The sequence below is a fragment of the Ceratotherium simum genome, chromosome 30 (genome assembly GCF_057802395.1).
Source record: "Ceratotherium simum simum isolate JZ-2026a chromosome 30, ASM5780239v1, whole genome shotgun sequence".
Lineage (NCBI taxonomy): Eukaryota > Metazoa > Chordata > Mammalia > Perissodactyla > Rhinocerotidae > Ceratotherium > Ceratotherium simum.
This window is the reverse complement of record NC_141929.1, coordinates 15,733,177-15,745,841: the sequence shown is the minus strand read 5'-3', so window position 1 is coordinate 15,745,841 and position 12,665 is coordinate 15,733,177. Positions and strand designations below refer to the sequence as shown.

The 12,665-nt window shown below is 40.3% G+C and overlaps 1 protein-coding gene across 4 annotated transcripts in view; it reads left to right on the top strand.

Moving 5' to 3' along the window:
* PKD1L3 (polycystin 1 like 3, transient receptor potential channel interacting) overlaps positions 1–12,665 on the top strand; it is a 357,135-nt gene that overhangs the window by 308,189 nt on the left and 36,281 nt on the right. For all 4 annotated transcript variants that reach the window (XM_087420005.1, XM_087420006.1, XM_087420008.1 and 1 more), the window contains 8 exons: positions 707–937; positions 1,886–1,987; positions 2,264–2,442; positions 5,778–5,924; positions 10,340–10,536; positions 10,872–11,071; positions 11,555–11,735; positions 12,381–12,573. In XM_087420005.1, the coding sequence (XP_087276131.1) occupies positions 707–937; positions 1,886–1,987; positions 2,264–2,442; positions 5,778–5,924; positions 10,340–10,536; positions 10,872–11,071; positions 11,555–11,735; positions 12,381–12,573 (1,430 nt within the window). The remainder of the gene's footprint in view (positions 1–706; positions 938–1,885; positions 1,988–2,263; positions 2,443–5,777; positions 5,925–10,339; positions 10,537–10,871; positions 11,072–11,554; positions 11,736–12,380; positions 12,574–12,665) is intronic.

Genomic DNA, 12,665 nt, shown 5'->3' with positions numbered 1-12,665 from the left:
TCTCACCAAAGGATAACCGCTGTCCTGAATTTGGTATACGTATTCATTCTTTCAGCAAATATTTATTGAGCATCTTCTCCATGCCAGGCCCACGTCTAGGAGCTAGAGATACAGTGATGGACCAGACAGTGTCCTCACGTGCTTACATTCCAGTGAGGGAGACTGACAAATATAGATAAATAAGTTCACATGCTTTTGGTCTTTGGGCAAATGGCACCATACTATCCAGATCCTTCTTTAACTTGTTTTTTTTCACTCAACATTTATGCATGTTGATATATCTAGCTCTAACTCATTCATTTTAACTGCTGCATAGTATTCCATCAGTTTGCCTCTACTCGTTTATTTACTTCTTTGTGTGTTCTGCTGTTACTGGGCATGTAGGTTGTTTCCGATTTTTTGTGGTTGTAAACAGTGCTGACAGAAACGTTCTTTCTCACATCTCCTCGTGGACATGTACAAAGTACCCCTAGGATATATATTCAGAACTGAAACTGGAGGATTCAAAGAATGTGTGTTTCTTCAGCTTTACTAGATGTTGCCAACTTGCTCTCCACATTGGTTACACCAGTTTACACTACTGCCAACAGTGACTGAGCGATCGGACATGCTTTTCTCTCTCTAAATTGCCCGTGTTTATGTTTTATGTTTGTCCCTTCCTTAGTATTCTATGCAATTAGTATCAATGTCTTGATTCTAATTCCAGGTTGGGCCACAGAGCACGGTTTTGAGGACCCAGTGTCTCTGTAACCACCTGACCTACTTTGGCAGCGACTTCTTCATTGTGCCCAGGACAGTGAATGTTGAAGACACGATCAAGCTGTTCCTTCGCGTGACCAACAACCCTGTTGGGGTGTCACTGTTGGCCAGCCTATTAGGATTCTATGTGCTCATATTTGTGTGGGCTTGGAGAAAGGACCAAGCCGACATGCAGAAGGTGATGAGACTTTGATTCCAAAAGCTTTGCCACGATGTCTTAAGTATGTTGAATAAGATGGAAAAAAACACATCAAATGAGGCGGGTAGAAATTCAAGTGGGGCTTTTCTTAAATTTCTCTTCATATCTGCTGTCTCAAAGCCTGGAAACTTAATTCTCTATCTCCATTTTTTTTCTTTTAGGTAAGGTTGAACTCTCATATGATTCATTTAGGTTAGGAATAAGCCAAAAGAAAACACCTAGAGAACTTAACTACAATCAAGTTCAAGTTTATCTCACTTTATACATTGAATATGAAAGTTATGTGCAAGTCAAATTATAATTTAATGTAACTGCAATATATAAGAAACCTGTAAGGAATCTTTTTTGAAACAAAAAATATCCTTTGATGACAGCCTCTTCTTAATTTCTCTTCTATATATTTCTTATTCTTATGTTTTCTTGTACTTGGAAATTCTAGAATACACACAAAGTGTCCATTTCTTTGTTGCCAGTGGTGTAGAGTGCCAGTTTTTGTAAATAAAAATACAGGACACCCAGTTAAAATTGAATTTCAAATAAAGAGTGAATGCATTTTTAGTGTAAGTATGCCCCCAAATTATTCACTGTTTATCTGAAATTCAAGTTTAACTGGGTGTCTTATGTGTTACCTGGTAACCCTGCGTGGGTGGGAGGGAGGTGGAAAGACTGAGAGACCCAAGACCTGATGGATTGATTTTACGAGTATTTCATTTTAGAGGCGTAAGCCCGGCACTTTCAGCGCTCATCCTCCTTTTCGTCACATAACTTAGGTCTGCTTGTTTGTCTGTCTTCTAACTACACCTCACCCTTGCTTTCCATAGAGTTGCCAAATCTGCAGCGGTGCATCCTCCTGTTTCCTAGCTGGAGGAAGCAGGGGCTATACTAAGTGAAGCTCTGCCACTTTTCTTGGTTCTACTTTTCCTGCAGGTGAAGGTCACTGTCCTGGCTGATAACGACCCCAGCTCTCAGTTTCACTACCTTATTGAGGTCTCCACTGGCTATCGAAGAAGGGCCGCTACAACAGCTAAGGTTAACGAAATAGATGTTCTTCCTGCATTGCTTTATGTCTTCTGCCACACGAGATTTACTCTGACGTGGTGATATCCCGGTGTCCCATAGCACGTTACAGGGGGTCACAGAGAGTGGCATTTCCTGGTTCTAAACTGTGACTCTGAAGAGCCCTCTCTACTTATCTAAGACTTCGTCTCAGTACAGTTGTCTCTGTCTTCCTCTTTCTCCTTAGGGATAAACCCAAAGAATCATGTTAGAACTTCCTGTATTTTATCTTTCCTTGTCACGATTCAGGTGGTTGTCACACTTTACGGATCAGAGGGGCGAAGTGAGCCCCATCATCTTTGTGACCCCCAGAAGGCAGTCTTTGAGCGAGGGGGAATGGATGTCTTCCTCCTCAGCACTCCGTCCTCTCTGGGGCATGTGCACAGCCTTCGGCTCTGGCATGACAATTGGGGTGACAGCCCTTCTTGGTAAGTACCCGTATCATGCTGGCTTGTTTCTTCCCTGTGGATCTTTAGCGTTCTGGGGAAAGACTTGCATGTCACCACAATAAAAACAATAATGCTTTGGACCAAGTAGTAACAAATGAGAATTTCAAAGCTGTCTGCAGAGAAATCCCGGAAATAAATATGATTTTTTTGTGGATGGTAGAATGACAGATGTTTTATCTTTTCTTTTCTTTTCATGAAATGTTGTCATGATTGTGAGCAGCAAATAACAACAATGAAATATTGCTCAAAAATACCGTAAATTAAAATATCTCTATGAAAAATATCTTTAAAGAGTAAATTGAATAACCAACTATATACTGAATGTACTTGGGGTCAAAATCAAAAGCTGAAGGAGAGGGGAAAGAATGGAATCATGGGATGTGTCTAGGGAGTTAGAGAGATAAATGGTCAGTATGAGTACGTGAACCTGACGTGGGCTGGGTCCAAAGGATTCTGCATCTTCCTTCAGCAGCACTCTGAGAATTGGGAGAGGTGGGTGGAGAACATAGATGATAAAATTAATTAAGGATGAAGATTATTGGTTTGTTGGAGTTAGGAGAGAAGAAGGGAATGAAGTCAAAGATCTAAGGCCCAGGTACTCAAATGAATCCGTTGCTGCGTGTTGCCCACCTGAGAAGAGTATACAGCCTGCCTAAAACTGTTAGCAAAACAAGTCTTTCCCTGCTGGGCTGGATGCACCAACCACTGAGCCACTAGAGCCTAATAATTTGCTTGCTGCATCCATTCTGTTCCGGTATCTACAAAACAGTTTGTACACTATCATTCCAGTTTTATTTATAAAGGCGAATAATGTATGATAAGCACTTGAAAAGACGCTCGACGTCGTTAGTCATCAGGAAATGCAAACTAAAACCACAGTGAGATAGCACTAAACACCCACCAGAATGACTAAAATTAAAAAGTCGGACAAAACCAAGTTTGGGTGAGGATGGGGAGTAATTCGAGGTCTCACACACCACTGGCGGGAGTGAAATGGTCCAGCCACACTGGAGAACAGTTTGGCAGTTTCTTATAAAATTAAACATACATTTACCTAGGAGGAATTCCACTCCTAGGTATTTATCCGAGATAAATGAAAACATGTGTCTATTCCAAGACTTATACACATATGTTCATAGCAGCTTTATTAATAGTAGCCCCAAACTGGAAACAACACAAATGTGCATTGGGTAAATGAAGAAACAAATGTTAGTATGTTCATTCAATGGAATACTACTCACCAACCAAAAGAACAATCTACCTATACACACAACATGGATGAACCTCAAAAGACATTATGCTGAGCAAAAGAAACCAGACACAAGGGAATACATACTGTATGATTCCGCTATATGAAATTCTAAAAAAGGCAAACGAATCTATGGAGACAGAAAGCAAATCAGTAGTCACCTGGGGCCAGGGGTGAGCCTGAGGAGGGTTGACAGGAAAGGGGCACAACTTTTTGGGGTGATATCTTGATGATGGTGGTGCTTACACAAATGTATACATTTGTCAAAATGTGTTGAACTGTACATTTTAAATGGGTGCCTTTAACATATGTAAATTATACCACAATAAAGTTGATTTTTTAAAAAAGTATGCATATAGGGAAAAGTCTAGAGCTGTATATACTGATTTATTACCAACAGTTATCTCTGGTACTGAGTAGGGTTATTAATTTTAAAAATTTTCTTCAGTATACTTTTACGTATTTTCAAAATTTTTAACAATGAATTTGTACACTCATTAGATTCTTTTCTTTTTCTCATGTATGAAAGAATAAGAGAATAAAAGTTACACTGGAATCATAAAAAGCCCAGGACTAGTTTCTCACTGATCAGAAAATGAATGTTTTCTCCTTTTTTGTACTTTGCTCTTACATGAAAGCTTTAAGAGTACAAGATGCACTAGTTAAGTTTAAATCAAATGCAACTTAGTCACCTGCGATTTTATAAACTGCCTGAGTAACAGAGTCCCCAGAAATATTTTAGCTTTAAAGGGGTCTAGACTCCTCACACAGAAAAAAACTTTCAACTAAAATTAAAGAAAGGTTTTCACAGAGAGATCTGAATGGTTTCGTGACATTAAACATAGACTCTTGAAGAAATAGCATCATTACAGTAAAGGAGGAAGTTAGCCGACTAGTTGCAAGATGAAGTCAAATAGGTTGAATAGTTAGGCATTCCAGAGGACAAGCGTGTTGACGGTTGAAATAACGGAGGAGTTAGATGGTAAAACATTGCGATTGGAAAGAGGATGAAATCTCAGGGCCTATGGCTCTGCGAAGTCGAGACGAAGCCACAGACCCCAATAGGACGAGAAGTCATTAGGATAAAGGTGCAAGACCACTCCCCAACCCCCAGGTACACGCTCTCAGAGCTTGGTGATGAAAGACAGAGGCAAACAGGGTTCTTGAAGAGGTGGCAGGGCACTGTCACACGTGGATCAAGGAAACTTAAAGAATATATACACACACCGAACTTTCCTAAGTTATAGAAGTCTGCATTCTGTAGTTTAGACGTGAACTCCCCTTAGAGGTTGGGAAGGGAAAAATGGGCTCAGCTCTCGTTTCTTTCTTTACTTCTTGCCTCACAAAGAAACAGCATCCTTTTACTTGGACACTCACTGACAGTGAAAGATTACTTCTTTTTTTTTTAAATTAATATTTTATTGAGGTATAATTGACATACATTATATTAGTTTCAGGTATACAACATAATGATTTGATATTTGTATATATAGTGAAATTATCAGCACAATAAATCTAGTTAACATCATCATCATACATAGTTACAGAATTTTTTTTCTTGTGCTGAGAACTTTTAAGATCTACTCTCTTAGCAACTTTCAAATATGCAATACAGTATTATTAACTATAGTCTCCGTGGTGTACATTATATCCCTTATTGATTTTATAACTGGAAGTTTGTTCCTTTTGACTCCCTTCATCCATTTCTCCCAACCCCCAACGCCTGCCTCCAGCAACCACCAATCTGTTCTTTGTATCTATGAGCTTTTTTTAATTACTATTTAGTTTAGATTCCACGTATAAGTGAGATCATACAGTATTTGCCTTTCTCTATCTGACTTGTTTCACTTAGCATAATGCCCTCAAGGTCCATCAGTGTTGCTGCAAATGGCAAGATTTCATTCTTTTTTATGGCTGAAGAATATTCCATTGTATATATCTACCACATTTTCTTTATCCATTTGTCCATCGATGGACATTTAGGTTGTTTCCATAAGATTACTTCTTATTACAGCAACTCATTTGTGCCTACCTCCCTAACACAATTGTCTTCATTTTATTATAGGTATGTAAACCAGGTAATTGTCAGTGACTTGGCAGGTAAAAGGAAATGGCATTTCCTGTGCAATTGTTGGCTGTCCGTGGACCTTGGAGACTGTGAGCGTGACCGGGTCTTCGTACCAGTCTCAAAGAAAGAGCTCTTTTCCTTTAGGTATTGTTGGGAAATGGTAGCGTTCTACAGGTCTTGGAGGCTCTGTTCATTTTCTTCATTCTTTTTTCTTTCTGTCTGTCAGACTGGATAATTTCAATTGACCTGTCTTCAAATTTGCTGATCCTTTCTTCTCCCTGCTCAAATCTGCTGTTGAGCCTCTCTAGTGAATTTTTCATTTTACTTATTGTAGTTTTCAACTGCAGAGTTTTTTTCTTTTTCTTAAATAATTTCTGTATCTCTATTGATATTTTCTATTTGGCAAGATATCATTCTCATTTGCTTTCCTCTAGTTCTTTGGATATGGTTTCCTCTAGTTCTTTGAACATATTTAAAATAGCTGATTTAAAGTCTTTGCATAGTAGATCCAGTGTCTTGTCTTCCTCAGGGACAATCTACTGACTGCTGTTGTGTGTGCATGTGTGTGGTGGGCACATATTTATTTTTTTCTTTCATGTCTTGTGATCAATGTGGCAACTCTGGAAATCAGATTTTCTTCCCCTCCTCCAGATTTGTTGTTCTTAGTGTTTATTGTTGCTGTTTGTTTAGTGACTTTTCTGAATTAATTCTGGAAAGTCTATATTCATGTGTGACAACTGAAGTTTCTGCTCAGTTAGTTCAGTGGTCAGCTGATGATTGGACAGAGATTTCCTTAAATGTCTGGAAGGAATAAGTCTCCCAGTCTTTGCTGACAGGTTTTGTGTGCATGTTGTGGCATGCCTTCAGCACTCAGCAAGGCAACTGAGCTCTGCCTTAGCCTTTGCTTCCTGTTTGCTGAGAGCCTCAGGGTCATCCAGGAGTGAGAGCTTAGGGCCTTCTCAGGTATTTCCTGAGTGTGCACACAGCCCTGGGCATGCATGTAGCTTCTAGAGTCCCAGGAATATGTCAGAGCTTTTCAAAACTCCTGTGGACTTCTCATTTTCCAGCGTTTTCTTTTAAGCTTTTTGGTTAGCCTATTGTTGGCCCACCATATCAGGTAGCTGTGAAGTTAAACAATTGCCTGTGAATTTTTGACAGTGTCCTCAGGGAAAAGGCTTTTTGCAGTGTATGAGTGCACAAGTCAAATCAAGACAGCCTTGCAAGTGGAGTTTCCCAGGGAACTACTAGACAGGTCAAATAGTCACAATTCTCTGGGACTGAGGCTTTGAAGAAGCTCCAGACTTGGTCTGCTCCCTGTAGTGGCTGCCAGGCTGCTGGTTTTCACTGTGATTGAAGGCTGTTGGTTTTCAAGGTTACCGTGGAGCTAGAGAAAGGGAGATGGGAATAGGGCAAGTTAAAATGCCACAAAGCTCACTGTTCATATTGATATTCAGCCATTTTTCTTTCTTTTTTTTTTTTTTGTGAGGATGGTCAGCACTGAGCTAACGTCTGATGCCAATCCTCCTCTTTTTTTTTGCTGAGGAAGATTGGCACTGAGCTAACATCCGTGCCCATCTTCCTCTACTTTATATGGGACGCCGCCACAGCATGGCTCTACAAGCAGTGCGTCGGTGCGCACCCGGGATCCGAACCGGTGCCCCAGGCCACCGCAGCGGAACGCGTGCACTTAACCGCTTCCACCACCGGGCCGGCCCCTCGGCCATTTTTCTTGAATAAACTCTCCTAGGTTGCTACACACCTTTGAATATTTACCTGAATTCTGAAAATTTTGATTCTGACTTTTTAAAAGCAGTTTTATCATTGCTTTTACGAAAGAGAGAATTTTCAGAGGTCTTTACTCCACCCTTTTTGCTAACTCAAATGGATTTAGACAATTTACTATTTATAGCAATAATATCAGCCAGAGTAATATTTTATGTCGGTCACCAGAAGCCCGGTTCCCACAGGGTGATACCTGCACAGGCAGTGGAGATGCTTTACAAAAGAAGAACCCCAAGATGAGGAGACTCTGATCTGGTATAGGGACTGCTGGAAAACCTGCAGGATAACTCTCCTGTGGATTGAGACATTGTCTTTACGTCTCTGGAATGTAAGCAAATCTCTCAAGGGGTGGGAACAAGGCATTTCTATCTTTATTACCCTAGAATATCCCTGGGGAGTGAGATGTGTCTGTCTTTACAATCTGGAAATGTAAATAAATTTGCTCCAAAGAGAGTCACTATCTCTATCTTTCCAGGGCTGTGTGCTTATACAAAGATACCTCAAAAGATAGTCCAGGAGCAAATTTTATTAATGCCTAGATATGAAGTATTCATGGAGAATTGCCTTCCAACACTGCCTTTTTTGTGTTGTGTCAGTCTTCTGTCAATCTAGCTCTTATTCTTTTAAAGTATACTGCCTTTTCTCTTTTTAATATTTTCTCTTTATCCTTGATGTACCAAGGTTTACCATAATTATTTTCACTGTAGATTTGCTTTTTTATCCTGTTTGGTACTCAGAATATACTTTTGTGTGTGTGTGTGTGAGGAAGATCAGCCCTGAGCTAACATCCATGCTAATCCTCCTCTTTTTGCTGAGGAAGACCGGTTCTGAGCTAACATCTATTGCCAATTCTCCTCCTTTTTTTTTTCCCCCCAAAGCCCCAGTAGATAGTTGTATGTCATAGTTGCACATCCTTCTAGTTGCTGTATGTGGGACGCAGCCTCAGCATGGCTGGAGAAGTGGTGCGTCGGTGCCCGTCCGGGATCCGAACCCGGGCCACCAGTAGCAGAGCACGCGCACTTAACCACTAAGCCATGGGGCCGGGCCTCAGAATATACTTTACAAATTTTTTTTGCTGTGGTAAAGTACACCTAACATAAAATGTACATTTAATATGCAGAATCATGTCTTCAATTCTGAAAATTTCTCAGTTGTCACTTCTGAAAATATTGGTCCTCTGACATTCCGTTAATGTATGTTGGAGCCTCTCAAACCATCCTCCGTGTTATTAAACTGCTCTTGCATATTTATTTTCTTTTTGCCTCTCTTTTTGCCTGGATGAGTTCTTTAGTACTGCATTTCAGTTCACTAATTTTCTTTTCAGCTGTGCCCGTATCTCCTAAATTTTTTGTTTTGATGACCATATTTATCAGCTTCAAAATGTCTAATTTATTTGTGTTTCTCATAGTTTTTTATTCTCCTTTTTTTTTTTTAAAGCAGGGCTTGGACCCCATGTTATAATTTTATTTATTTATTTATTTTTCCCCCTAAAGCCCTAGTAGATAGTTGTATGTCATAACTGTGCATCCTTCCAGCCACTGCATGTGGGACGCAGCCCCAGCATGGCCGGAGAAGCAGTGCGTCAGTGCACGCCCGGGATCCGAACCCGGGCCACCAGCAGCAGAGCACGCACACTTAACCGCTAAGCCACAGGGCTGGCCCCAGTTTTTTATTCTCCTTAAGTGAATATTATTCCTTTGCTTGTATCTTTGAGCAACTCAAAATACTTAAAGTCTTTGTCAGACTGTCCCATAAAATTAATTTCTTCTTGATTGAATTATTGATTGTGTTGGCTCCCTTTCTCAAGTTTAGATTTCTTCATGTGTTTAGGAATTTGGGGTTGTATGTTTATTTTGAGTGGTTTTATTGTTAAATCTCTCTCTCTCCATACTCATCCCTGACTAGTAGTTTGGCTGCTGTTTCCATCCAACTCCTCACGTCTTTAGTCTAGAACTAGGCCTTCTTATATTACAGCCTTTTGGATCCCGTATTCCCCAATAAAATTAATGAAACTAGGGCTACTGCAGATCTTGTCATGAGCCAATGGATCTCTTCGCTCAATTCCTGGTCATGGGCTGCCCTTTTTCACCCACCTCCCTACCTATAAATTTGTAGCTTTATGGCAGTTTTTGTTCTGCAATATCTTTTCATGAGCTCCAGCCTCAAGCCTGGCTTCAAGCAGTGAAGTTGGCTTTACTTTCCCTTTCCCCACCCTGTGAAATACTCTTAGTTCCAGTTACCCTACAAGAGTCAAACTCCCACCTGTGTACTGCCTTCTTCCAGACCTGGAGCCCAGTAATCCTGTGGCTTCTTCCTCACTCACCACCTTGTTTTCTCATTCCATTTCCCTTCCTCAGAGATGTTTATTTTGCTTTTAAGCCCAGCCAGTATTTTTGGTTCTTTCTTTTTACATCTTATTTATAGTTCCTTTTGGAGTAGAGAAGATGCTCAAAGTCTGAATTTACCAAACTATCTTGAGTGGAAGCCTAATGCAAACCTTTGAAGAGTAAAAGATTTATCAAAAGTCTTATAAAGCTAAAGCAACAGGTTTTAATTTTAAATTCTCATACATTATGAGTTATCCTCATCCTCAAAAACTGCTATCCTAAAATAACAAAAGGATCGTATTATCAGGTCATTTGAAAGCTTCTTCAGAGAGGCATTGAATAGTGGCTGAGTGGTTGCTAAAGAGCTTGTTGCTAGGCAAACTACATCTAAGTGTAGGGCACTTTCAGAATAGAATCTCATGTCTCTCCTGTCCTAATTCGTCTTTATAGACACCTGTTCTCCTCCATGATTGTAGAGAAGTTCACCCAGGATTATCTGTGGCTCTCAGTTGCAACTCGACACCCCTGGAACCAGTTTACAAGAGTCCAGAGGCTCAGTTGCTGTGTGACACTGCTTCTTTGCAACATGGTCATCAATGTTATGTTCTGGAAGATAAACAGCACTGCTGCCAAGAGAGATGAGCAAGGTATGGATGAGCCCTGATGTGTGTTGTTTATGGTCTGTAATCCTTTTACTATACTCCATTCTCCTTACTTTCAGGGTTAGAAACAGAATTATGGTGTGCTTTGTTTTTCCTTTGCTGCCCTAACGGTAGAACACTCTAACAAATTTTCTCACTGCTCTCATTCATTAATAAATGAAGCAACTTTAGGAACACATCAGGATTTTACTGCCATGATAATTTTCTATCCTTAGATAATCGTAGTTAAGTTGCTAAACAAATACTGAAATCTGGGAGAGGAATGACTGAGGTAGCTTTAATTGTTGAGGGTGAAGGTTGATGTAATGCTTTTCTTTCAGTGGGTCCATTTGCTGTGACGTGGTCTGAATTGCTCATCAGCCTCCAAACTGCTGTCATCCTCTTCCCAATCAATCTTGTAATTGGGCAGCTCTTCCCATTGATTCAACCACAGGAACCTCTGCCTCTCTTTCCTCCCATCCAGGCCTCCTGCCTCTCAGATGCTTCTTTTGAGCCTCTCTCTCTCACAAAGATAGTTGAGGTAAGCTTGGTATCAAATTTTACAGGTAAATGATGTCCTCCCCTTCCCCCCGTAGTGGAAAAGACCACTGGAAAGGATCTCTTGGAAGGCTCTCGGGGTCCTGTTAACCTGGATAGCTTTTCCCTAATGCCTATCCCCTGAGTTGCGATCCATCATACCTCTAGTTTTTTCTCCTGATTATGAAGTATTCTGAGGACTAATTGTGAATGCAGAACATACTACTCTGGAGTTGTTTTAGTTTTGGATGTTTGGTCAAATGGTCCCTGCTTCTTTCATTCTATATTCTCTCACAAAACTAGTTCTGAAGCTACTATGAAATGACTTCTTTCTGAAAAAGTATAGAGAAAAAGAAAAGTTGTTGTTCTTTACACTAAGCGTATGCCCTTCTGAGTAAAGAAACAGCCTTATTACAATCTATAATTGCTACCAGTCCTGGGTTAATGTAAAAAAGACTGACTTTTCTCATCTTGGTTCTACATTCAGGAATTAAAAGAAACTGTGGGACTCCTGCTCAGGAGAAATATGTACTTACTCTCAGAGTGTGAACAATCTTCGTGGAGTTCTGACAACGTTACCAAGCTGGTGAAACTTTTATCCAGCCTCATTTATTCTCATTTAAAGGGTCAAGGCTGTCATCAGCAGGCAGGACCCTGTTGGGCAAATGGTAAAGTTCAGTAGGTTTTAGTAACTAATCTTTCCTCTGCCTTCCACTCTCTTGTATGTCTCTTACTTTCTTACTCATTCTTACCTCTCAGCATAACCAACAGGCATAATACAACCTTCTGCTTGTCTTAGTTTCCTTAAGCTTCCAATATAAAGCTGATAGCTTTGATCCCTCTGATGGCTTTTGAGACAATATATCTGGTGATACAAAGTAAAGGATTAAGGAAAAACCCACAAAAATATTCTCTGTTTCAGACCCCCATATTCTATCTGCTTTGTTGGAGGCTATTGAAACTTGTCATTCTTTTTTTCCTATAGAATGGTGAGATTGTGCAATTTATGGATTCTTGAATATAGTTTGGGCCTCCTGGGCACTTACCTAATATAGGTCACAGGTACTGCAGTTCTGGTGAAAAAGATCAATCAGGTTTTAGAAGTCTCAAGATCAAAGCGCAGAATTTTACAAATTGTTACAAAGTCATCACCATGCTCAGAGATGACAATAATACTGTACGTGTTGAGTCCAGTCTCCATTGACTGGGAAATTTAACCTCATCATCAATTAATGAATTGCTAATCTCTACCATAATTACTATTTTTTGAAATCTTCCACTTGTTAAAGTGTCAACCTGGAATATATTTTCAGTGGTTCCTGAAAACCACCATCATTTCCACTATTACCTGCTCCGAGTTCTGCAGAGGCTGCAGTGTCACTTAAGCACACTGGATCCCACCCAGGTTGACCAGCCTTGTGACTTCCTAGATGCAGCCAGCCAACTGCAGAAACTACAGGAACTCTTGGAAACACATCTCCTTCCCACAGGGCAAGGGCCATCCAGGTAACGCACCATACCGGTCCTTCTTTATCACCTGTAATCTTCCTAAACCTCTCTCTCAGCTGTTGGCTGTAGGATTATTCCTTCAACTTCTG